Raw genomic sequence first — 26,005 nt, 5'->3', positions numbered from 1 at the left:
GATTCTCTGAGGCTATCCCTGCCTTTGCTAGGCTAGAATCATCACTGCTTTCCATAAGGACTGTTACAAACTCTGGTTTAAAAGTTGCTACTCTTGCAATCCTTTTCATTTTACACACTGCTGATAATAGTGAAGAGAACCAACATATGAGTTTCCCATTCTTCATACATTTGCTATTTACTACTAAAAAAGGAAGAAAAGATGTAAATGTCACCCAACCTTCCTTTTCAAGGGAGAGAAGGTAAATGCCCCATGTTTCAGCTTTACTACAACGCGTCAAAATTGGAGCCTTTATACTCGTCTAGTCGTCTTGAATCAGCCAAAAAGGATTTCATTAGCCCACGTTGCAGCACATGGGAACTGGAGTTGTCCTGGTTAGTTTGGAAGTGCATAGCTAATAAAGCCCATTCCTTGTTTTCCTCAAACTGGTTCATGTCGCTGCTATTTATGGGTTTACCTCACTGTCTCTCTCCCCTAACTCCTCCACTGTTTGCGGGTTCATTCAGGAAGTACATCGAAGCCGATTAATCAATCGAAAATTATCAACCAACAGCACCAGATATCAGGGACCTGACATTTCTTGATCACTTTTGTGTTGATATACTATGTGGTTTTTTTACATTCTTGCCATTTTCACTATTACATGTGGCAACATAACAAACCCCAAATCAAGATGATTAACAAAAGCCTTTGCAAGTTCCATTCACACTTTATAGGCCATGCCACCCTAGAATTTTAATCTGGGTGGGAAATTGGCTTACATTTTCCAATTTTCTTCAAGCTCCTCCGACTGGGATCTTTGTGTGGTGAAGTTGCAGGGCTTCCCCTCAAGCAACGGAAACTAATTTTGCAGAAACCTGTATTTATTTGTATAGGTTTGTGTAGCCTTCTCTTTGAAGGTTCAATAACCAAATACCTGGCCTGTGGATTTCTGTCTTCTGACACAGCAATTCATGGAAGTTCCTCTGAAATTCTTGTGTTTTCGAAAGCTTTACCACCCTCTTCTGCAATTTCAATGCGGTAAGAGTGTGTACCATCCTGATCTGTCCAGCAACCTCTCTTACATCTTTTGAAGAATATGCAACTCACAATAGTATCAAGCACTACAAGGATGGAGTACATGTAAGCGATGAACAGCCCCTCTAAAGCGATGGAAGATCTGGGCTTCCCAGAAATATGATAAGCTCTTACAACCCGGTATTGGAACAGTGCTTCAACTGCAGCCAAGGCCAGATTAATTGGCAGAGCTAATGATAATGCAGTTGATGTTCTTCCTCGAATCATGACACAGGCCTTGAGAATTGCAATATATCCTCCACACCTCTCCATCCCTGATAATACCAATGCCAAGTTGCAAATTATGAGAGAATTGGCCAGAATGATGGAGTAGAGGATGGCTGCTGCAGCTGAGAGGAAGGGGACGAAGTTGGGAGAAGAGTATCCCAATCCTTCCAGACAATTGAAGGCGATGAAGAGAACAGAAAAGGCTGTGGCGTTTGCAGAAAGGATCAATAATGAGTTCCAAATATAGGTGATGAGGAGGGGGCAGTAAAGGGATATGAAAGAAGAAAAGGAAGGTGGAAAACCCGGTTTATTGTGATTGAGAGCCTGAATTATACATGCTTTCCCAATGAGAAGGAAAGATATGGTGAATGGGAGAGTGAAAATGGAGGAAGAAATGGTTTGAGAGAGTTTCAGATTGAGAATGGTGAAGAATTGGGATGAAGGAGGGAACCCTGCAGCCTTAAAAAGAAACTGCAACCGATCATGAATCACCGGTAGGAGAGGCGAGGAGAAGGGTAGGAAGGCTTGTGAGAGGAGAATAGAGGCAGAGAAGGGGAGCACAAGAAGGGCTGCAGTTGAGGTGAAGAACTGATACTGTTGAAGAAAAGTATAGACTGATCTTCTCATAATCCTCCCTGTTCTCTCCATTGGAATTGAAGGCCTCTCCACTGAAATGTTGATGCAGGCGAAATGGATGCTTCACCTATACCTTGTATATGAAAGAAATGTAGAAGGTATTGAAGTTTCCTCCCATTCCTAATTTTCTTTAATAGGTCTCTCTCCCACTTCTTTTTTATGGTAGCTTGGGGGGGTTTGGAAAGGTTGGTGCCTTGGGTGAATAGATTGGCCAACAACTCAAAACTAACAGAACATTGCTGCTGTTGGGAGTTGTTTGAGCTTTGTTGTTAACAGTCAAGTCTTTTGGACACAATGGAGTTTTGGTCTTTGGGATTTCCACCCTCAGTTGAGTAGTCCAAAGTGAAAAAAAGAAAGAGAAAAAATCATGGAAAGTTCACCTTTTTTTCTTTATGTAAATGTGTTACCTTGTATCACACTTGTTGATGCCTAGACTCTCTGTTTTTGGGTACCTTCTAATTCACTCCTATATTTATTCCATCACTCCAATTATTCTATTTAATTTTGATGTTACTCTCAATTCCCTTTTTAACATGTGTGGCACATGTCTTCCAATCACTCTGGATAAGGAGCCTTTCCATCTTACTCTCTCCTCGCTGTCCTGCTTAGCATCCAAACATACAATTCCCATCTGTTGAAAGCCGAGTTTAGGGGGAGAAAAATGACTACTTTCTTTGAAATTTCAACCCATTTTTTTATCAAGGAATGGGGAGGATTTTCCACTTTATTCTCACCTCTAGAAGGGAAAATGGAAGGAAAATTTTGGACCGACACTGGCCTCCATTGAAGAGAAAAGTTTTTTTTTTTTTTCTCCAAATCCATCACTCCAAGTTCAATATGGTGGTGGGTGTGGATCACGCTCTATTCAAGGGCGTTGGACCATTGCTTTCTCTCTTGTTATGTGTTTGTCAAGGATATTGAGTCTTACCTTGCAAGGAAATTATAATAATAATACCCACCAAAAAAAAAAAAATATCCTGCAGATACCAATGGAGACTCGACCATGGAATGATACACCTTTGTCTTCATTTGATTTATCAACACCTTCTCTTTCACTTGAAATGAAGGCCGAAATAACATATATTACACCCCAATATATAACAAAATCATATTCACGATTGAGTTCTACTAAATAATTATTAAAAATATATCATTAATCAACTGATGTTACGTATATGCTTTTTTAAATCCCATAATTTTATATTTAAAATCATATTCATGGTCGAGTTTTACTATAATATATCACTAATTAAATAATGTCATGTGTACAATTTTTTCAGATCCCATAATTTTATATCCAAAATCGTATTCACGACTGAGTTCTACTATGACATTAAAGGGTGCATTCTTAGTAAGTACCGAAAATATATCAATAATTAAATGATTTCATGTATATATTTTTTCGAATCCCATAATCTTGTACCCGAGTTATATATATATATATAATCTTCGTTGATGGGCATATAAGGAAGAAGACCCAACCTAATAATAGATGGGAGTGGGTGAATACCCACAAAGTTGATGAGGTATGATGGGGTGGGTGCATAGCCCTTTTGACCTAAAATGGTTAGTTGGGATGTTTCTCTTGCTATAACCACATTTTTAATTTGTTGTTTAATGGTGGAAGGAATAATAAAGGATGGCCTCTCTATTACTAGTATTGTTAAAGGGTCCATATTATTGGTGACCCCCTAACTAAAAATGATTAATCTTCTATCTAAAAAAATAAAACAAGCCAAATGGGAATGCTCCCATTACCAAAGATGCACAAAACTTCAAGCTTTAAAGGTCAAATAGAGACGTGTATATGGAATATATTGTTTTTTAAACAAAGGGTTACATAGTCGGTGGAGTTGGATTAAGAAGCATCCCTAAATAGTAAAATTTAGACCAACTTTTGAGACTTTGCTTGATCACTAAAATTCTATCTTACAATGATATATTCCTTTAAATTAAAGGTAAGTTTACAACCTTTTCTTAGTCCACTGACTATCACTTACGTCTCTAAGATTTAAGATTTAAGATTTACTTATGTCATGCTTATATGAAATTTGTCTCTTTATATATATAGGGGGACATTTGAAGAAAATTGATTGGTCTTTTGTCAAAACGGGCTAATTGTGAAAATGATGGAAGAAGTCATTTGATTCAAATGATCCATGATAAACTCCCATAATATGATGTGGGTAAAATTCTCGGGATCGACTTGGTACCTACAAAAGATTTAATAATAAATATTAAAAATATATAACAAAATTTAAGTCATTAGATAAAGATACAGATAATATAACCAAAGGTTAAAAAATATATATATAAATAATGAGATTATAATATAAAAAATTGAGGTTAAAATACAAAGTAATATGATTAAATAAATGAATACATAACTGTGAAACCAAAATTTGGTTAATCTCAGTTTTAATGATAACAAAACAAGATTTAGAATTAATGATTATATTTCAAGTGTGTTTAGGCAATTTGATTTCCAAAGTAACAATCACAAAGACAAATCAATGTAAAGAGAAATCACTAAGAAAAAAAAAACCTTAAAGAGAAGTGTTTTTCAATATCCAAGTTTCATATGATCTCTTTGTAAGGTTGTTGATATATTAGGATTTTTATGCATTACATTTTTTACTTATGCACCAAAATCATCAAAGAGTTTTTTTAATTTTAAATCTTTTAAAATTAGATGATTTCATGTTTTCAACTAAAACCTTGTATTAAATGTTTTCCAAACTTATTTAAAATGTTTTAAATTGAAAAAGTTGGTTATTGAGTCAAAAACGGTATAACCAGTTGAATTGGAAGGAATCAGTTGACCCCCAACTCAACTGATCGAGGTCTAACGATCACCTGCCAAATATTAAATGCTTACGGTTAGCCAATCGGTCGACCCCTAACTCGATTAGTCGAACACCAACGGCTAGTTTGACATTTTTCTTCTATAAAAAGACTTCAACCTTTATTGTTTTATGAGCTTAACCTTTATAAACATTTCTTAAATATATTTGAGCATTGGGAGAGTATTTTTTAGTGCACTATTGATCTAAAATTTGCATACCATTAGTGCACCATTCAATCATAGTTTTTCTTATATAATTTGAGCCTAAAGTTTTGTACTAGGATTTTGTAAAATTATTTATATATCTTTGAGATGAAGAATCTAAATGTGAGGTATGGAGTATCACTTGAGGGGTTGTTCAAGAGTGGGGTATCTTTTAAGAAATGTAAATGGTGTTTGGAGCCAAAAGTCCAAAATGATGGATTGAAACCATAATTCAATTGTATTACTTGAAGACTTGATTTGGATGCCTTGAAATAGTGGAACCTCAAGCTTGAGATTAAAGTTAGAGGAGAGTGGACATAGGTTGGGTTGTGCCGAACCACTACAAAAATCTTGTATTTGTATTCTCTTTTTCTTATTCTCTTAATTTATATACAATTGTTTTTATATTTTATTATATACTTGAATATAATTATCTCTTGCATTCACATTATTTAAATTTATAAAAAAAATACATCACCCTATTCACCCCCTTCTAGGATGATTACGATAAGTTGGATTAACCTAATTTTTCTTACAATAACATATAACTTGATTGGTTACATTTTTTGTGAAGTACGACAATGAACTAATTTAATATGATTGTCAACAACCTTATTTTCTTATACATAATGGATGACTAAAATTTGATATTTTGAGAAAGATGAGGATATAAATGCTTGAAATTAGATAAAACTTCAACTTAAATGGTTGGGTTAGATTAGCCCAATGCTTGGTCAATTCTCTTGACCATGTAAAGAATTAATTCCTCTTTAAATTTTTGCATGTTGTACTACTAAATAAACTATAAAATATTTTAGAAGATATAAAAATGAAAATGATTATAATCTTACATCATCCAAATAATTGATAAATTAATTTAAGTTAATGCTTCTCAAAATGCCTGTACTTTGCCGACAAAAGTAGATTGTACATTAATGCTTTGCTTAATATACTTTGTTATAAAAATTAATAACACCCAATACTCTAAGGTGGTGAATATCAAAAGTCTAATGTGAGATGGGACATTTGGGTTATCCTCATTCTGTTCATCCCTTATCTAATCCTTGGGATTTAAATTGACATTTTCTTTAGACTATACTCTATTATGATAGGCCTAATCATTGTTAATACTTTGGAGTTTCAATGGAGATTTCCTATTTTTCATCATTTCTTTACATCATATTTAATTCGAGGAAAATATTAAAAAAAATGAGTTTATCATATTTGGCTTTATTATTAAAAAAATATAAAATAATTAGAATTAGTTAGGGTATGTTTGATTCTGGAAAAATATTAAAGAAAGAAAAAAAAACTAAGAAAAATGGTATTTTTATGTTTGATTTCACCATAAAGTTTTTTAAAGAAAATTAAATATAATTAAAATTAGTTAAAAATTTATATGTTTTAAAATGATTTAATATTTATATAATAGAGTAAACTAAGTGAAATGAGTTTGAAAAAACATATAAAAATAATTTATTGATTTTGAATTTATTTTGTATTTTCCTTTATTTTTTCTTTTCTTTCACTTTTCCTTTCTATTTTTTTCCCTCACATTTTCCCTCGAATTTTCCAAGAACCAAACATAGCTTTAAAGTTTTATACATTTCCAAATTATTTTAATTTTATATATAAAAGGAAAAAACAAGTAGAATAAATTTAAACAAATATGAAAAAGGAATTTATTAATTTTTATTTTTTTTCATTTATCCTTTCCTCGTATTTTTCCTTCCCTCAAATTCTTACTCAAAACTTTCAAAATCCACATGCAGATTAAAACCATCCAAGTTTGCTTCTCATAAATAGGGAAATTGGGTCAAACTCAAGCACTTGGGTCAAAAGCCCATTTCCATATTGGGTTGGATTTCAGTTGAGTGTGAATCGCAAGAAGGAAAATGTATTCGCAGTTCCCAACTTTTGTAAGTCAAGCCTGACTTTAGGAACCCAATAGTAGCCCAGTGCCCGAGGATGGGCCTGGGCCTGGGCCTGGGCATTGGCTAAATTCTGGCCCATTCGTGTCCTCAATTTTTTCAGAGGCAGCTCCAAGCATCTCAGTAGCTCATGATTGATGGCTTCCACAGGCCCAATCAAAACTATGCTAGTGTCCAACAAATATGGCCCCCTTTTTTTGGTAGATAATATGGCATGAACAATCCGTTTGACGGTACTTCTAGAAAACACTTTTGAAGGAAGTGGAGAACATGCGAGAGACAATACGATTGATAAAGTGGAAATTGAGACATTAACCAATAAACCTTGAATGAGAAAAAAAAAAAAAACATTTGAAAGGAGGAAAAAGAAATTTCATTCCGCATAACACAATCTAGAGAGAACCAAATCCATAATAGAAATTCAAGTGACGTGTCTTGCTAGGATTGATTTTGTGAAGAAAGAGGTGAGAGCTGAAAGGAATTTAAGATCAATTCAGAACTTGTGCCCTTTTCTGCAGACTGCATCAAGGTTTCTGCCAAAGTGAAACTAATAGTATTCAAATCTTCTTGCCTCTGGATTTTACCTTCCCTGAAACCCAGTCTGAGAAAATACGGGAGACCCTACTGTTACTTCAGAATCATCACTGACTGGGGTTGATGCAGCCCCTTTAGGCTCCTCCTTGCCTGGTTCCAAAGTAATAAGCTTTGCACTGCTATCCAGAGGATCAATTAGTGAGGATGCCTCCTGCATCTGCAAAGCATACTCCAAGTTCCACAATACATCTCCCATAGAGGGCCGATCCACCCCATGTTCTGCCAAACACTTCTCTGCTGCTTCCACGTACTTCTTCAGAGATCCCGAGCTGACAGTGCCGGCAATATGAGGATCAACTATCTTCTCTATCATGCCCTTCCTGTTCCACTGCATTGCCCACTCAGCCAAATTAACCTGCTCCCTTGGCAGTGCTGGGTTTATAGCAGGCCTAGCACACAACACCTCAAAAAGGACAACCCCAAAAGAGTAAACATCCGATTTTTCTGTGAGCTGCTGCCTCCTGAAGTACTCCGGATCAAGATATCCAAAACTGCCTTTCACGGCTGTGCTCACATGGGTTTGTTCCAATGTGGGAGCAGCTTTTGAGAGGCCAAAATCCGAAACTTTTGCGACAAAGTTGTCATCCAGAAGAATGTTGGTGGTCTTCACATCCCGGTGGATTATGCCTTGTGCCGCACCAGTGTGGAGATAATGCAGCCCCCGAGCAGCACCAATGCAGATGTCCAGCCGTTGTTTCCAAGAGAGATGGGGCAGGTTTGAACCATAGATGTGGTCACGAAGCGGGCCATTAGCCATGTATTCATAAACGAGGATCATCTCCGATTGTTCATCACAGTACCCAATAAGTGAAACAAGGTGGCGATGCCGGAGCTTTGACAGCATTTGTATTTCTGTTTGAAATTCATTTATACCTTGCTCTGAATTGGCATTTCCTCGCTTAATGGCAAGCTTGGTTCCATCTTCCAACTCCCCAAGATACACCTTCCCAAATCCACCAACACCGATCACTGCCTTCTCATCAAAATTACGGGTCGCATCTTGAAGCTCGGCAAAAGAGAATAACCGACCAAGACCAAGTCCGGAGGACAAAAAGCTAGAGTAACCACTCTTGCTCTTGTGAGAGCCATACAAATTTGATCTCTGGGATCCACTCTTGCTGGACAGGAAACTAGACTGGCCGGCATGTAGAGGTAGAAGCCATGATGAGAAGCTGTTTTTCTTCTCCCAGTCTTTTGGCCTCTTCTGCCACCGAAAAAAAACCATTCCAAGCAACAGCATTGCTGTTATGGCCATGATCAAACCGACAGCTGCAAGAATCTTCATTTTCTTTGATCCTGAACTCCCCTTGAATGACTCATCAACATTGAATAAGCCGTCCAAGCTTCCTGCCATGTTACTCATCTTCATGACTTCCAAGCCATTAAGAATGGCATTTGATTGGCCTGAACCAAGGTTAGAAGCCGGGCCAACCTGAACCATTATGGAACCATTTGTGATGGCTGTGGCATTGAGCACAAAATCCTTATAGTAAGCAATAGCAAGGCCTGAGGTGAGGGTCGAGAGGTCAAGACCCGACACGCCCATCATCCCATTAATATATACATTGAAGTATAAGTCATTGAGGCTCTTGCTCACAATGTCACAGAAGTGCATCCTGATCAAGTAGGAGAAGCCTGGAGAAACACTCATCTTCCAAGTGAGGTTGAAATTAGGCTCTGACACACCGGATTCCGCCATCTCGTCTGCTGATGCATAGACCCAATTTGGGGCAATGAGTTGGGTGGCCCCACCCTCCGGGTACTCAATAATCTTGGGAGAAACAGAAACATTTTGAGCCCCTTGTGGGAAGGTCATGAACTCATTATCAGGTTCCCATGTCCTGGACAATGAATCATTTGCAGAAGTTATCAATGGCCCTCCAACATTCAACCTATAAGATATCTCTAGGGCATAATTAGACAAGCCACTGAAATTCCCAACTGGTGAAACTGCAGACGCTGAATCTGAGATCAGAGAGTCAGGCGCAGAGACAAGCTCGATAGCATTGATATATGCATAAGAATTCTTCTTGGGAGAGAACCTGAGGAAGACTCTGTTGGATGAGATGTTAACAAGGTATTCCTTAAACATCAACGTAGTATTATCCTTCATTGAGAAGTCATGTAAAAGGACAACCTTATCGGTGCTGACAGTAAAGACGGCAGCGGTTAAATCATACAGAGGGTGAAGAAGTGGATAAAAGTAAAGTCGAATCCAATGCCGGCCCGGCCGAGCAATGAAGAAACTGTAGGTGGATTGATCAGGGAAGATCCTTGCAGACAGATACAAGGTCAATGACATAGAAGAAGAGTCACTAACGGAAATAGAATTCACAGTAGTCTGCACATCTTCATTGGTCGAAAGATAAGAGGCTGACTCAGGATCAGACTTGAAAGTCCGGCCATCCTCAAGCCTGGTGCTATGGGATGAGCCACAGTTGATGAGGTAATTATCATCAGGAGTGTACTTCAAAGAAGCAGAAGAGGAAGAAGAATTGTCATCTTTTGCGTCAGTGGGGGTTGTGAAGCTGAAGAGGAGGACAGAAAGGAAAAGAAGGGAGAGGGAGGAGAAGGTCCGAGGCACCGACACCCCATACATATCTCCTCCTCCCATCACCTCGCACCACGCTATCAAGAATGGTGGCGTCAAAACAGTAGTGATGGTGGTGGTGGTGCTGGAAGAGCACACATAGAGTGGCTAAGCCAGGAGCAAGTCTTTCCAAGGGAAAGAAAGCTAGAAAGTTTGGAAAAGTTGATGTATGTTTTTGAGGCATGCAAGGAGGAGAGACTCAATAGTGAACGTGGGGTTTTGGAGAAATTTGAGTTCCGAAAAATGCTTGAAAGAGTGGGAGAGAGAAGGAAGATTGTGGGAAGCATGTAAGGAGAAGGACGTGCTTGCACCAATGTATGGAAGAGTAAAGGTAGGAGACTTGGTAAAGAGTTGAATGAAGCGAACTGGGAGCGATGTGTGCGGTGCACCTATAAGGCCCAAACTCCTTGATCTGTCCATTAACTACCAACCAACATGGAGGTTCAAATACCGCGTACCCAGCTGGGGGAATGAGGGGGAATGGGCGACTTTCCATTTCTCTATCTTATCTGGGAATTCCTCACCACCCAAATCCCTCTTTAAGATATTGCAGTGTTGGAGCGCTAGGTTGACCCCAACACCCCTTCATGCTTTTTATTTTCTCAAAAGTCGGTGCTGCTTCCACTTCTTGATATATATTTGGTAAGCTAATTAAAAATTCCTTTCAGAAATTTTAAAATTCTAGCCTTAATCCTTTCACTATTTTTTTTTTAAAAAAAAAAAAAAATCCAAATGGACACTTCAAATCAGAAAATTAAAGGCTTCCTTGGAAGATATTTTCTATATTTTAAAAAAAATTATATGCAATATTTTATTTTTAATTATTTTTTATATTTATATAATTATTTTTTAAAACAATAAAAAACAACTAAAAGATGTTCTCTAAAAGCACTATATTTTTTGTTTTTTAATTATCAAAGTATTTTCTTAATTTATTTTTTATTTATTTTAAAGAATAGAAAATCGAAAATAATTATCAAATAGATTCAAAGGGAAACAATAAACATGCATAATTTTTATTATGAGAATGAAAATAACATTTAGGATCTAATGTATAAGTGATTGCTTGTCAAGTGTCGTTTTCTAAATATAAAAAACTATTTTTTATTTTATATTCTTAAGAACAGAAAATATGATATTTTTATAAAACATCTTTTAGTTATTTTATATTACTTTTACTTATTTTATGAAGATTGTTTTTAAAAAATAATTATACATACATGTAAAATGATTAATAATAAAACATTGAATATAAAAATTATTTTTAAAACATATTTGAAAATATTAAAAAATAAGTTAAAAGCATTTTAAGTTTTCAAATAAACTTTTATTCTACGAAATATAATAATTTTTTTCAAAATAGTTATCAAGCCTTAGTTTATATTTAAAAATAAATAAAATAAAATCTTAAAAATAGGATGTCTTATTCTTTTCTTCCATCTACCGTCAAGCTGTCCTTTCCGGGACGGTGAGAAGAAACTTGAATATTAATAAAATTTATATCTGAGTTGAAAATTCAGCAAAAAGATAAGGTAATTAGGAGCAATGAATGCAAACTTGGATCAGGAAAAGGTCAACAATTTGAGTAGTAAGGGGGTGGATCATGACAAGGGTGATTATGAGGCTTCTCCAATTGCTACAACTCAAGTACACACTAAATTAAGTAAAGACAGCACCAGAAGAACAAATATCTAAGGAGAAAAAAAATGGTGAGATAAAGCTTAATAAAAGAATTGAGTGCCTGCCAATACAGATTCAGATTTAATCCTCTGTTACAACAAAAATAGGATCCACGACACTGATGCTTTGGATTTCTTACATTTGATCAAAATGCGAAAAGAAAAAGGAAAAAAGAACACAGAATGTTCTTCATATGTGGATCAAAGAATATAGAGTCCCTGGTGAATGAATTTCTTTTACAGTTATATTGAATCATAATAACCAAATTCTGAAAACTGATACAACTTCTCTCATTGCACTTGACAGCCCTGTTCTGCATCTCTCATATAAATGAGTCCACGCCTTATCCTCTGTGGAGAAAATCCAAAAGAGAAAAGATCAACAAAAGCTATGGGCAAATCATGTGTTCAACTTGTCCCATGATCATGGTGCCCTGATGGTAGGGAGTAACAAGGGGAAGCATTCACAGCATTTTATTATCATTTCCCACTATCCACATTTTACAATGAATTGGTGTAAGGCACATTCGAAATTGTGATATTGTGTGATAGCAGTATGTGAGAATGATATTTTTACTATCTTCCTGAAACATTCCACAATTCTCAATCAGTTTTGGATTGTTCGATACCTACCTCTTTTGTGTCTCGTATATACAGGAGATCCAATCTTTCTGGTGGCCTCCGGTTTGATAGACCAGCAAGCTGAAGCCAAGTATACATCAGGAATAGCATATAAAATCACAAATGTCATATATGAATTGAACAAAATAGACATGGATACCCAAAAACTGAAGAGCTCAGGATCCTGTGGTGTGGGCATCATCGCTTCAGCATGACAGAGTTCAGCAAGTCGTCTTCTATCTGTACACAAAATTTCCCATTATGAACTGCAGGAGTGCATAGTCAAGATGTTGCAGGAAGAAAGGAGGTACCCATCCTCAGAGTTGTGCAATAGCAAATAATACAGTACATAAAAGGAGATTTCTTAGGCTTCTTTTGTAGGAAAAGAAATCATTTCCTGGAGATGAAGACACAGTACAACAGTGGGCACTAAAGTGTGATGACTAGAATTAATGTACATGCTATTTCAATCTGGACAAAGGTGCTGGAAAGAACCTCCCCTCAAATTTTCAAGAAATATTTCCACCTATGTAACTCAGAGCATATATATATTTGGTAACTTGGATCATAGAGAGAGAGGCATTTTAAATGTTAATATGGAAACCAACTGAATCATGATTTCTCATGTGCTCATGACTTAGAGGGTGTTTGGTAAATCCACTTAATGACTTAATAACTTAATTTAAGTCATTAAATAGATTAAGCATGATTGACAAAATAACTTAATGTTATTACTTAAGGTTATTTTTAAGTATTAAGTCAAAATAGTTAAACTTATTCTTAATCTCTAATCTTTTTTGCCTCATTTCCCATATTAGTGAAAGTATATTCGAGAATTATGATTTCACATCCATTATTTATTTTTTTATAATAAATATTTTATAGTTATTTTATGTATCTATAATACTTTAAATATGAATGTTTTACAAAATAAATTTATTGTTTAAAATTAATGAAAATAAATATGAGTTGAAATCAATGAGGATAAATATTAATTAAAATTAATAAGGGTAAATGTGTCACTTTGATGATTTTGAATAAATTTTAAGGTAACTTTACCAAACAATTTTAATACTTAGAAATAAAAAATAAGTAACAGGTTTTAATTTAATAACTTAATAATAGTTTAACATAATGTCAAAATAAGTCATTAAGTAATAAGAATTAAGTTTACCAAACATCTACTAAAACAAAAATAGATAGTTTCCATGATAAATTTTCCAACCAAATTACCATCTATTTGTGTGAGTGTTTATTTTTACGTTTTTCATATTTCCCAGATTAATTTGAAAGCATGACCTGATTAGATGGCATTTTTGGCATAAATTGTAACTTGGAATAATGATGCAATGATATTAGAGAAGCAACAACCAATAAAAGGCCACACAAAATCCAAGATTCATTCTCATATGAGTTTTACCTTGCCATGCTGCTTCTTTTGCCCTCTTTATCCACAACCGAGCATACTTAGCTGCATTACTTGACATTTCCTGTAACTGTAAGCATCCAGAAATTAATCCAATGATACCACCATTATAGGCACAAAAAGGGGCATGATGCATTTGATATACATGAAAATCAAAATTCATGGCCATAAACTATGGTGCTAGGCTACTTCACATCAACAATAACATCCAGAAGATGACTATCAATTCAATGAGAAAAATAAAAATTTGAATATCAAACAACCTGGTGTGCCAGTGGATGCATTCCCCTTATCCTTGGAAAAGAAACAAAGACACTCACACAAAGTCAAAGTTGCAATAAACTTACATCTACTTGTTCTTTTGTCCTATCAGGTGGAAGAATATCCTGAACCCATTCAACTGCAGCAACTCGATACCTACATGTGCGCAAACACAAATTTTCCATCATATGAATAACCATGGAAATCAACACAAATATATGATAATGATGATAAAACTTACCCATCTTGATCCCAACAATTGATTATGCGAAATCTTCGCCTACCTTCAACCTGCATGAGATTGTATCTTATTAAATACCCAAATCTATTTAGAGCCTATATATATATATAAGAAAATAAACTTCAGAAAACAATATAAGCTAGATCATGGAAGTCCCAATGGGAGCACTTTTTCTTTTTTTTTCTTTCATGTTTGGATCAAGTAGAAGGATTTTTGCTATTGTAAAACCAAACTTCAAGAGAGAAGGATCATGAACATTTTTCCCTATATTATATTAGTAGGAAATCTTAGCTGATCCAACAATTTACATATAAATGATTAACCAAATATTTCAATTAGAAACATATGTTTTCCACTGTAAATAAGAAAAATCTGATGCTTTTATTGTATCTTTCTGTTTGGCCATTAATAAGCAAAAATTGGACATGTATGAAAAAAGCTTTGCCTCATTTTGCTTTCCAAATACAGTTTCTTGCAATAAATACAGGAGCACTCTGTTTAACCAGGATCTGAAATTGTAATGGAGACACAATCCAATAGGATGAGGCTGATCAGCATAAAATAGTGTTAGGTACACATTGCCTAGTTATTTGCATGATGAGATGGCAAAAAACAATGAACCTGATTATTAACAAGAAGTTCAAAAAGTAGCAAAAAGAGACAAATTTTCTTTCTAAAAACTATTTCTCAGATACAATTTCCCCTCGTAACAAAAAAAGGGCCACATCGGTTCATTAAGTATTAAGACCCTTAAAGTAAAGAAAAGGCACATAACATTCCACACTACAGCTACCTATGACCAATAATTTTTTTTATGTTTTTACAAATTGAAGGGCCTCTTACCTTATAACAAGATCTAGATAGAAAGCTTGCAATAGTATAAAGAATGCAAAACTCAACAAAGCCTAGATCCCAATTACTTGTGGCTGGCAAGCCATCTAATTCTATCTGGAGCCATAAATAAAGCAATTAAAGAAACAATTTTGTGAATTATATCTGCCTAGTATTAACTCATTGTCATTGAAAAAGGCAAGCAAGGAAGTGATCACCTCTAGATAGAAACGTCCGTCTGGAAGTGGATCACATCTACATAAATACAAAAAGAAAACTAACTGATTTATAAAAAAACAAATATATATGCACATACACATGTTATATGGTTACATGCAGAAGAATGGAAAGCATATAAAATAAAATTAAAATATATATATATAGACACACACACATATGTATGAGGACTGAACACTTACTCAGTAATCTCCACTTCACAACCAAACTCAGCTGGGACACCTGTTGTAGAATCAATGATAACCTACATAATTAATAGACAAACCACACCAATTAACAGTGAGGAATAGTAGAACCATCCAATATACCTTAAGGATGAAAAGGGAAAGAAAAGGACCAGTCATGATAATCTACCATTCCCATCCGGTGATTTCCTTCCATTATCCTCCTAACCTGTTGTTCAAATAAAAAGGAATGAGATTAGCCCACTAAGTTTTAGGAGAACAAAAGAACGGAGATTATGTAAATCTCTTAACAAACAGTAATTCTGATAGAAAATTAAACAAAAAAACAAATGCACCATCAATCATTATCTTTGGGATGCACTTCCTTTCTGTTGTACTCCACCTCTTCTTGTCTAAACATGTATTTTAGTCTACCTTAGGCTATAACTTACAACAATGCCATAGAATAGTAAATGATGCTTGACCACAGAAGGTATCCTTATATTTGCCCAAAAACAAATAGGAAAGAATTTCCCAATCACTAGTCTACATGTATTTAGCTGAGCCAAAAAGATGAATGATGTTAATAAGGTATTGTATTTATGGAAAAGGAAGCTATAATACTTCGAGCATATTCATCAATATGGTTCAGAAAATAAATAAATAAAACAAAATAAAAAGAAGTCCACCAGGTGTATATCTTCTAATACATGATGCAAATCAATGTATTAGCAATAACATAAATTTTGAATGAAGAATATAGAGGCACATAACAGAAACAATTGGGATATAGAACACAACACCTAACCTATATAAAATGAAAAATGAAACGTGCTAACCCATTCAAATCATAAGGGCATAACACAGCCTTCTGTACTCAACAAAATAGATGGTAGACCAAAAAGTATAAGGAATTCATAAGCTAAGAGCATGCAATGGTTGAAATACAGCCCCAACAAAAAAATTGAGCTCGATAATAGAAGCAAACAGCCAAGGTCTTGCTTCCCTTAACCCAACTACACCTTTTCTTCCTCTTTTCCTTTCCTTTCTCATTTTTAAGTTCTGCCTCATTCTTTTCAAATAAACAAGTTAAGACAAGAATTTACCATTTCTGAAAATAAATCCACTAACAACAACTTGGGCTTCACAGTATACACAAATAGCCAAATCCTCTTTTTTAGCCCAAGACACCTTGTCTTTCTCTTATTTCCCTTTATCAACAAGCAGGAGAAGAGAAACTATTGACCGCGGCAGCAACAGAGTGTGGAATAGATGTAACAAAAATATGACATACATCTCTTCAAGAGTTCAATTGATCAAGATAAATGGCAACAATAGCCACATCCAGAAACTCCAAAATCAGTATAAAACTCAATGAACACAATCAATTAGAGGTGGGAGACTGAAATACAAGGGACCTCACTTGAAAGGCAGTAAAAGTTTTTAGTACAATAAAATTTCTGGTCTCTCAAACTTCTCCCAGTGTTCTCATCCTTTGCTCAGTTCCATCTTCTGACCTAGACTCTGTCTGGAGTGGGTTTAGGTTGCAATTGGTGTTTGAAGTTGTGTAAAGTTTCATAGTGTACTTGGAAGGAACCAAGGGTATGAGACTAAGCTTGCAAGGAATTAGTGAAATTTTCATAGAAATAGTCAGGCTGGGATAACCCAGTTCATGAATGTACAGCCGCATCCATGATCTCCATGTGCTTATTAGTTTTATTATAGTGATATACAGCCAAATTGTAGAAAAAAGAAATCAATAGACCAACTCACCATAAGTCTGTAGCGGGGTTCAAATATGTTTAAGAGAACCTTCTGACATGGGAGAACAACATCCATGACAAAAAGAGGCAGCAGATCAAAGCCGAAGTTTGTTAAACTTTCATGCTCTGACTTCCTTTCAGCATATTCCTCTGGAAAGTTCCTCTGTATTATATTGTTCAATGTAACACTGGAAAATCCAAGTGACCATGATGTTATTCAGAGAGAAAAAAAAGAATATTCTTTTTTACATACATTGGCAACAAAATTACATGCATTTGTTACAAATTTAAGAAAATATGAATTGCTCACTGACTTGTATTCTATAACTGGCATTTTCTGCACAGGAAACAACACTAGAATTGAAAGGGTCTTGCAAAACAGATCTCTACGTTCCAATTGACCCACCAGTAAATAAAATGTCATAACTCCTTTTCTATTAACTACTTTCTCCTTGACGGTCAAAATCTTAATGTCAACTATGAAATCCACAAATTAAATTGCCACATGATGTATCAGCCTGCAAAAGTCTCCTAATTGATGGCTGCTCATACACTAACTAGATGGACTCACAGAAAATAGCATAGGTAGAAGAATAAAGCTTCCCATATAACACTTCTGTTGATCATTAAAATGTAAAGAACTCACCTGATTGAACATGTTTTAGGATTGATAAAAAGAACCATTCGGCATAGTGGACATTTATTACCTGGAATTTTTTGTACAAGGGTCAGCAAAATAAAGAACTATGATGAATTTACATAAAATAGACTGAGAAAAAGCAAGACACTCACTACAGTCCATTGCCTGAAATAGGCAAGAGCGACAAAAAGAATGGCCACAAGCAGTTGTTACAGGTTCAAATAATAACTTAAGGCAAAGTGTACAATCAAAGTCATCACTACGTTCTGGCTTCCCACGGCCTCTGTGGTTTAGACTGGCTGTTGCTTTCTCCAACTTCTGAAGGGAAACCTGAAGAGCATTGCTACATAATACCATAAACAAACACATAAAAGTTAACATGAGATTGTATAGCCAATAATATAAAACAAACAATATAATCCACATCTACATTGATTTTGGGTTGATGTGTGTGGCGGTTGGGTTGGGAAAGATGGGATTGCATGATAATACATTACCTTAGAGGGTCAACCTGAAGGCCTGAAAGAATAGCTTCTCGAGCCAGATCATATTTTTCCAACTGCAAACTCACAAGCAGGTGATTGTTAACTAATAAATACAATATCCAACTAGCAAACATCAAAGAAAAAAACAATAGAGTCATCTTCTTATTCCATATATGAGCACCAGATAAAAACTGTCTTAAATAAAATATAGAAATAGCACATAGCATTATCTTAAAATGAATATAGTAAGCACATATAGACACAAAATTTACTGCCAATAACTCTATAATTCTATAAAGTGTTATGCCAATTACTTGGGCCAACTAATGTTGTCTTTTTTACACATCTGTTCTATCCAAAGCCATATCCTATCTTCTTGGTCTTCTGTAGTTCTTTTAGTGCCTACAACTTGAACCAAGTGATGCAATTATTAACTTTTGTTAGACACGAACCAACCATCTAAGAGACTTTTCTCATCTTGTCATCAATCGGTGATAACTTTAACTTCTTACAAAATTCTCTAATTCCATCCTTTCTCAACAGGCCATTCATTTATCACAACATCCTCAAGGAAGCACTTTCTACTTAAAGAGAATGAGGAATAATATTTGGGGAGAGGGAGAGAGAGAGAGAGGAATAGGAAGAAACTGTAAAAAAGATTCTGTTCAAAATATAAGCTTTAAAAAAAAAAAAAACTGAAGAAGAAGAAGAAGAAAAAGTTCAACACATACTAATGGAGCAATGCCTCAGAAAGCAGAATATTATTGTCAGGAATATAACTAAAGAAAGAGAGCTGAAATAGATTAGTACTTCTAAGATGAATTAATTTATGAGACAAACTTCTCCAGCATGAATTCATAACGAAACCAACTGTACAGGAAAGCCTTAATTATAAACATAAACCAAATGTTTCAACTCATTTTGCACAAGGTTGTGAGTTGCAACTCATGCATACAAATATGCTATCTTCCATAGATGAAGTTGGCATCTTTTGATGCTGGGTATCACAAAAAGAAAAAAAATTACACAAGTACCAAAAACTATAAGAATACAAATTTCCAAACCATGAAAAATGCAAGAACCTTCCTAGCAGATAAAGCATTTCTTGTCACTTCCATTAGTCTACATTATTGCTTCTAAATTGTCACATTTCCATATCTCATGAGCCATTCTTTCTTGTTAAATAGAAAGGTGAGATCGATTGGAGTTTCTATTTTACAGACTAGGGTGCATTTGTATCAATTCATATGCCTTTTTAGATGATTTTGACATCATTTAACTCTGACTAAATGAACCTAAAGCATCCCAGCTTCCACTTACCCATGATCCACTGCTAATACAATGACAAAATCATAATCTCGCACTCTGATCAAATCTGCTCAAAAATCCCTTATTTGCACTTGGAACATTGTAGGGTTCTCCAGGGTTGTATAAGAACCACCAAAATCGTATAGAGCAGTAGAGTACCTAAATAGGCTGGAACACTACATAAAGGGACATGCATAGAAAGAACATGAGAAGATTCAGCAGAGAACCTATGAAACCTTCTTTTATTCTTCCAAGTTACTTATAGACAAGGGTTGCCTCATTTACCCATTCCACCTCAAGATGAGACCTTGAAAATCTGTGTCATTTATAGGGCAATACACCTCTTCCAAACTATGTCTAGATTTTGTTCAAAACAGGCTAACTTTTTAACTCAAGTTGCTTAATGTTGCCCAAGTGGCACAAAGTAAGCTTGGAAATAACCAAGGCTATGAAAGTAGGCTTACAATAACCAAATGTGCTTCCATGAAGAAATTTCTCTTCACCACATCTATATAATGTGTGTGTATATCGGATAAAACTGCATATAGGCTGTTTGGTTTGAAAAGGACACTTATGGGATATCCTCTTTACATTTGAATCATTTGGAAAAATTCATAAATCAATTCTTACCAAAATGAGAGCATTAGCCTTGAAGATGTATGGTTTTACTGAATTACTTCGTAAGTCCACCAACCTTGTGGCATCCTTTAAAGCAAGCTGAGATGATGAACAAATAACTGTTTTAGAGGTAGGCAAAGGTAATGAAATGTAAAATGGATATTCTTTTTAACCTATAATATAGGCAAAAAAGTCATACTTCAGCGTGTATGGTAGGATCCAGCCCATTCAATGGTCTATATTCAGAATCTGTCGGAGTTCTTTGTTTAAGAAAGTCGCTAATCCTGATTAAAAGAAAATGTTGTGAGTACAACGAATTCATTACAATACTTTAAACAAATATCATGCAGAAAATGTTCAAGCAGGAATGCATCTAGAAACAAATGGAACAAGATACAAAACCGATTTTACAAGATAATCATAAGAAGAAAAATCACCTGATATAAGCAGCACATCGGTTGCTGAGGATAACAGCATCATTTGGCTGGATGTTACTGGCTTTTGTGTAACAATTGATCGCCTGAGCAAAAAACCGGTTGATCAGAAAGGAAGGTAGCAAACGCCTAGTGGAAAGAGTCTTTGGAGTTTGGGAGAGGCTGGAATTTCTTTAATGCATGGAATTGATTATTTTCTTTGCTAAGAACCTTTCTTGGCTGAGTTTTATGCTTGAACAGTTTTGTTATCTCACTTGGTTAATACTCTCTTATGATATGGATGCTTTTCCATATATAAAGTTGCTAGCTAGGATTTCCTTCAATTTAACTTTCTATTGCCTTCTTATTGGTGGTCAATCAATTTTCTTATGATGGATGATGGGTGAGTAGGTTGTCCATTTTGAGGTCTTAGTGTCCATGAAATGATTGTCATTCTGAGCCTTAACCTGCATGTTGATCTGTAGACTTGAATGCACTACTTGTGGTTCTAAATCTTGTTCAAGGTGGTGATTTGGATGCACCCAATCCTCATTGTTCAAGTTGATAGTTTGGGTTCATGTTATTCTTGGTTTTTCCAAATCATCCATAACATTTTCACACCTTGGTTTGTTGAATTCCTGGGGGCATGGCTCTGGCATTTGGCATTGAGATGACAAACTTTTACTTTTCCATCCATTCTTTAAAAAGAAAAAAAGAAAAAAAAGAAGAAGAAAGAACCCAAATATTTTGTGACAAGATCATTGGCCTGCTCTTGCTATTATTTTTTTCTTTTGTTAAAATCTGTTAATATGTTGCATCAATAGTATGCAATATAACCAGATTTATGGAATGTAGCTTAACAGTTTCTAGTCCCTAGAATTTGCATCTAATAAAAAAACTAAAATAAAAACAATTAGAATTCTAATACGCTTGAGATTTTCCAAATAATCATGAACTTCTTGAAAAGATATTGGGAAATTTTCATCTTGATAGTTCTTTCCCAAATTATCACAAATAATTCTTGAATTTTATTCTCAGCACCAATGAATTCACAGATTCTTCTTATAAGACATATTCTAATTTTCTGCAGCAGTGAAACAAGTAATACTTGATTTCAGCACTAAATCTCAAGAAGAAGACATTAGGGAGAACCAAACTATAACAGTGGATATATGCAACTGTCAAGATGTTGATGCCATGCCCATTAAAATTAGATACAGACATTCAGGAATTTTTATAAAGATGACAAAAGTTCATGGTATAGAATTACATCTTAACCAGTAAACACAACAAAACTGTTGCCGGCTCTTCCTACTCTTCTACAAACCTCAAATTGAGATCTCTCTGACCAGAATAACCATATGAAAGGACATACTTACATTACCAAATCCAGGTCTTCTAAGGATCTCCAAAGATGCAATAGAAGAAAATCAAAATAACAAAAGACACCAAACCCAAAAACTCCTAAACAAGTCAATACCACACTAGATAGCTCTAGTAATGGGGTTTTAATAAAAGTCTTGCTGCAAGTAGCTAAAACCCTCAAACTCATTACATGTGATGGCTTTGACAACAAATAGTAGGAAGTCAGATAAGATAAGCAACTCATCTTAAAATTAAAACCACCCTCGCCAAAATCTCAGTGACTTAAGGAATTGTGTGTGATTTCAATATCAGGGATCTTAGCAAGCAATGCCACTATAACAATAGTTCTGGAAACAGTTAAAACATCAATGCTTGATAAGTTCTCGTGCTTCCAGTTCCAAATGGTTTAAAAGCACTGATTCTGTGATCTCCTTCTATTGCTTAGGTTTGTATCATCAAAGTTAAGACCGCATCTCAAGTCTTAAGTCACAAAAGGAGTTAAGTCCACACCTGAAGAAAGGGCAACTGGACTAGAAGGCAGCCAGCACATGGTAGGAAGAAGGGGCCAAAGCAAAGTTCTGTAGTTACAAATCAGAAAGTGCAACCTAGATTTAGGGCTGAGTTGAACACTACCCCAGAGTGGATTTTACTTAGATACCGGTTGCAAAGCATGACATAATGTCACAATTCCACATTTCCTAAAAGGGATCAAATGATCAATTCACCGTACCTGTTGGAACTGTCCGTTCTTGCACATATGATACCAGGTGGTCCCAAAATTTAACCCACCCAGTATAGAAAACCTTGATGATGAGATTTCAGGGTTTAGACCAAGCTCTCAGGCTTCTGCATTGTTCAATCCAAATAATAATAAAATAATTTTCATGTTCAGCATAAATGCTTCAAGGGATGCCTACAGAAGCCAAGCCACTACCACATCACCACTGCGTCCAAGGCAGCTCCATGTAGTCTTTTCTTTCCACATTTTTAAATTCTTGTTTCTGAAACTCTCGCTGACCTAACAATACATTTTAAAGGCTAGCTAGGATGGTTGGCCTGGAAAGGCCCAATGGAATGACACAATTCTCTACTTCCATCCAGGATGGGTGTTCTTTAGTTTCAAATTCAATTACATTAACAAAAAAAAAATGTCAAGTTAAGGAAATGAATGCAACTGAACTGCCAAGAGAGTGCAACAAGGGCCATAAATAAAATTATAAATTAAAAAAACAAAGAACTTCACCTCCTCCATTCGATTTTCTCGGAACGCACGATTGCCCTTCTTTACGAGATCCAACAACTCAGGATATCGGTCCCGCTTCGATAGTCCCTCGCCTTCATTGACCTGCATTTCAATCAAATTCCCAGAGCCAATAAAAAAACAAATTCCAGAACAAATCAGTTAATCCCAATTTCCTTCATTCTTCCCAAATTTTCTCAGAACCCGAACAAAAACTCCAGAGCAAAGAGAATACGTAAAAACAAAACAACTCCATCAGCTAGTCAATTTTAATTTTTAATTCAAACCCACCTCTCTCTTTTCCATTCCCACGGATCCCAAGTGATGAAACAACAAAACTGCAACAAAAATCTCGGAGAACAAAGGTTAAAAACACAAACCCAATTGAAGTCCTCGACATCGTTGAAATCGTCGGAAGGCAAACCAGAAGAGGAAGCACCAGCAGACATTGGGAGAGTGAAGGTATGGAAGAAGTCGGAAAAGAGAGAGGGAGTGTAATAGCATGAATCAATTACGTGTTCTCCCCACAATCCTTCATTTCATACACGGACCACATTCAATCACGTCTCAAGAGTCTTTGAATTTTTTACGACTATTGGTTTTTTGGAGAAACCACATATGTGCTTTTACACGTGTATCCCTCAGTCTAATTTCTCCATCACCTCCTCTCACTCTACAGACAGGCCCCTGCTGGAATCGGTTGGCTCCACACACAGAGTTTGGGATAATCCCATCAAATTTTCCGCTATTTTCTTTTCCCATTTTGGATTCCACTGTCTTATTACATTATAATACCAAAAAAAGAAAAAAAAAATACATCCCTCAAATTGTATTTCAAAATTAAAAAAAGAAATTTTTTTTAAAAAATAATTCATTAATTTTTAATCTATTTTCAATAATGGAGAAAAAAAATCATCATTTCCTTTTTATTTCTTTCTATATGTTTCATATGACAAATAAAGAATGTCCATTTTTTTTTTCCAAGAACTAAATAGGCCCTCCAAATGTCCACCAACATACCATAATCTTAGGTTTTGTATTGATGTATAGCCAGCAGGATTTGGGTTTGTGGTATTTATTATAGAGGGGCCGTCTAAAATGGCCAAGAACGGCAACTGTCTAAGGCGGAGGAAAGAGGACATGTCCAAAAACCACGAGACAAAAGGCGGTTGGAGTACAAAACTCTCGATCATCAGTAAGAAAGGGCAGTGTGCCTAAAAAGGAGCCTATGCTTGAGTGTGAGAACAGAAAAAATGGGATTTTTCTTTTATGGTTTGGCTTGAAGCGAGTGGTTTATGTGGGGTTTGGAGTGTTCCATTAATATTAAGGCCACGTTTCCTTGGTCATATCCACACTTTTCGGCAAATCTTTTTCTTTTATTCTTCTCGCCACACAAATGAAAACAATTTAAAAAAAAAAAAAGTATTGCCTTTTAATGCCCTTGGCCCATCTTAGTGGCCACTCAGTTGTCAAATCAACATTTCTTTTCCCTGTTTGATACCGGGGACCTTTTTTTTCTGTCGGTTTATTATTATTTTTTTGATAAATTTTATAAAAATAAAAACAAAATTTATCCTAACAAAAATCAAATTCAATTTATAAATGAGATTTCAATTCATCCAAGTAGATAATCTTTGATACCTTTGCCCATCTTAATGGCCACCCAATTATCAAATCAATATTTCTTTTCCTTGGGACATTCTTTTTCTCTCAGTTTTTTTTTATTCTCATTTTCTAGATAAATTTTATAAAAATAGAAATAGAATTGATTATAACAAAAATCAAATTTCATTTATAAATGAGATTTCAATTCATCACAAGTAGATAATCCTTTAATACCTTATCCCATCTTAGTGATCTGCGATTGTCAAATCAATATTTTTTTTTCTTGATGTTAGATACATGAGACATTTTTTTTCTCTCAGTTCTTCTTTTTTCTCATTTTCAAAATAAATTTTATAAAAATAGAAATGGAATTTATTTTAACAAAAGTCAAATTTCGTTTATAAGTAAGATTTAAATTCATCACTCGATAGTATTCTGATTCATTTATCTTACAAAAAATATATAAAATAATTTTAAAATTCTATTTTATCCTTAAATTTCATTGATTAAATCTCCTGCCTCTTTATCTTAATAAGACTATTTGTTAAGTTTTAATAATAAAAAAACTTTCAATTTTTTAAAAGTAAAAATAAAAATTATTTTAAATTATGTATAAGGGTATTATTATTAATTTATTTATTTTTCATTCACATTCCTATTATTATCAAATATTAGAATGAAAACAAATACTCATTTTAATACTAAATTCTTAGGTTAATCCAAATATTAAAAATAAAATCACCAAATCCATTTCCATTCATAAAAAATAAGAATAAAACAAAATATTCATTTCCACCTCAATGAGAATAAAATGGTTTCTTCCTTATGTATTTTATGATTAAATTACCAAAAATATTTTTATTTTTATTTTTAATACATGTAAAATAAAGCAAAATATTGACTTTTAATAAAATAGGTTATAAAAAACTATAATATTCACTTATAAAAATTATATTTAATTTTTTTTTTGGAAGAAGAATCAATTTAAAAAGTATTTGATTAGAAGAGATTATAAAAAATAACG

The 26,005-nt window shown here is 34.7% G+C and overlaps 2 protein-coding genes across 2 annotated transcripts; both read right to left on the bottom strand.

Annotated features, from left to right (window-relative positions):
* Positions 1-560: 560 nt before the first annotated feature.
* On the bottom strand, positions 561-2,431 carry LOC100260477 (uncharacterized). Its single transcript, XM_002284662.4, has one exon. The coding sequence runs from the start codon at positions 1,930-1,932 to the stop codon at positions 952-954; it is 981 nt and encodes a 326-aa protein (XP_002284698.1). The 5' UTR covers positions 1,933-2,431; the 3' UTR covers positions 561-951.
* A 4,855-nt stretch (positions 2,432-7,286) lies between these two features.
* On the bottom strand, positions 7,287-24,095 carry LOC100258753 (probable receptor-like protein kinase At5g61350). The gene is made up of 19 exons (XM_010665562.3): positions 23,757-24,095; positions 23,380-23,481; positions 20,796-20,878; positions 20,558-20,642; positions 20,371-20,457; positions 18,445-18,506; positions 18,100-18,290; positions 17,954-18,014; positions 17,318-17,495; positions 15,735-15,773; positions 15,563-15,624; positions 15,362-15,398; positions 14,313-14,362; positions 14,158-14,227; positions 13,805-13,880; positions 12,545-12,624; positions 12,397-12,465; positions 12,058-12,114; positions 7,287-10,192 (listed from the first exon to the last, which is right to left on the bottom strand). The coding sequence occupies exons 1-19, from the start codon at positions 23,823-23,825 to the stop codon at positions 7,481-7,483; spliced, it is 4,170 nt and encodes a 1,389-aa protein (XP_010663864.1). The 5' UTR covers positions 23,826-24,095; the 3' UTR covers positions 7,287-7,480.
* Between the last annotated feature and the right edge of the window lie 1,910 nt (positions 24,096-26,005).

This window comes from Vitis vinifera, chromosome 17, assembly GCF_030704535.1.
Source record: "Vitis vinifera cultivar Pinot Noir 40024 chromosome 17, ASM3070453v1".
Classification (NCBI taxonomy): Eukaryota; Viridiplantae; Streptophyta; class Magnoliopsida; order Vitales; family Vitaceae; genus Vitis; species Vitis vinifera.
This window is presented reverse-complemented; position numbering and strand designations above follow the sequence as displayed.

Coding starts and splice junctions, on each gene's coding strand:
- LOC100260477 (XM_002284662.4), bottom strand. CDS start 1,932: ATGGAGAGAACAGGGAGGATTATGAGAAGATCAGTCTATACTTTTCTT.
- LOC100258753 (XM_010665562.3), bottom strand. CDS start 23,825: ATGTCTGCTGGTGCTTCCTCTTCTGGTTTGCCTTCCGACGATTTCAAC. Junction 20,458..20,557: donor ATCCTACCATACACGCTGAA/GTATGACTTTTT, acceptor TCATCATCTCAG/CTTGCTTTAAAGGATGCCAC. Junction 13,881..14,157: donor GGACAAAAGAACAAGTAGAT/GTAAGTTTATTG, acceptor GGATGCTTACAG/TTACAGGAAATGTCAAGTAA.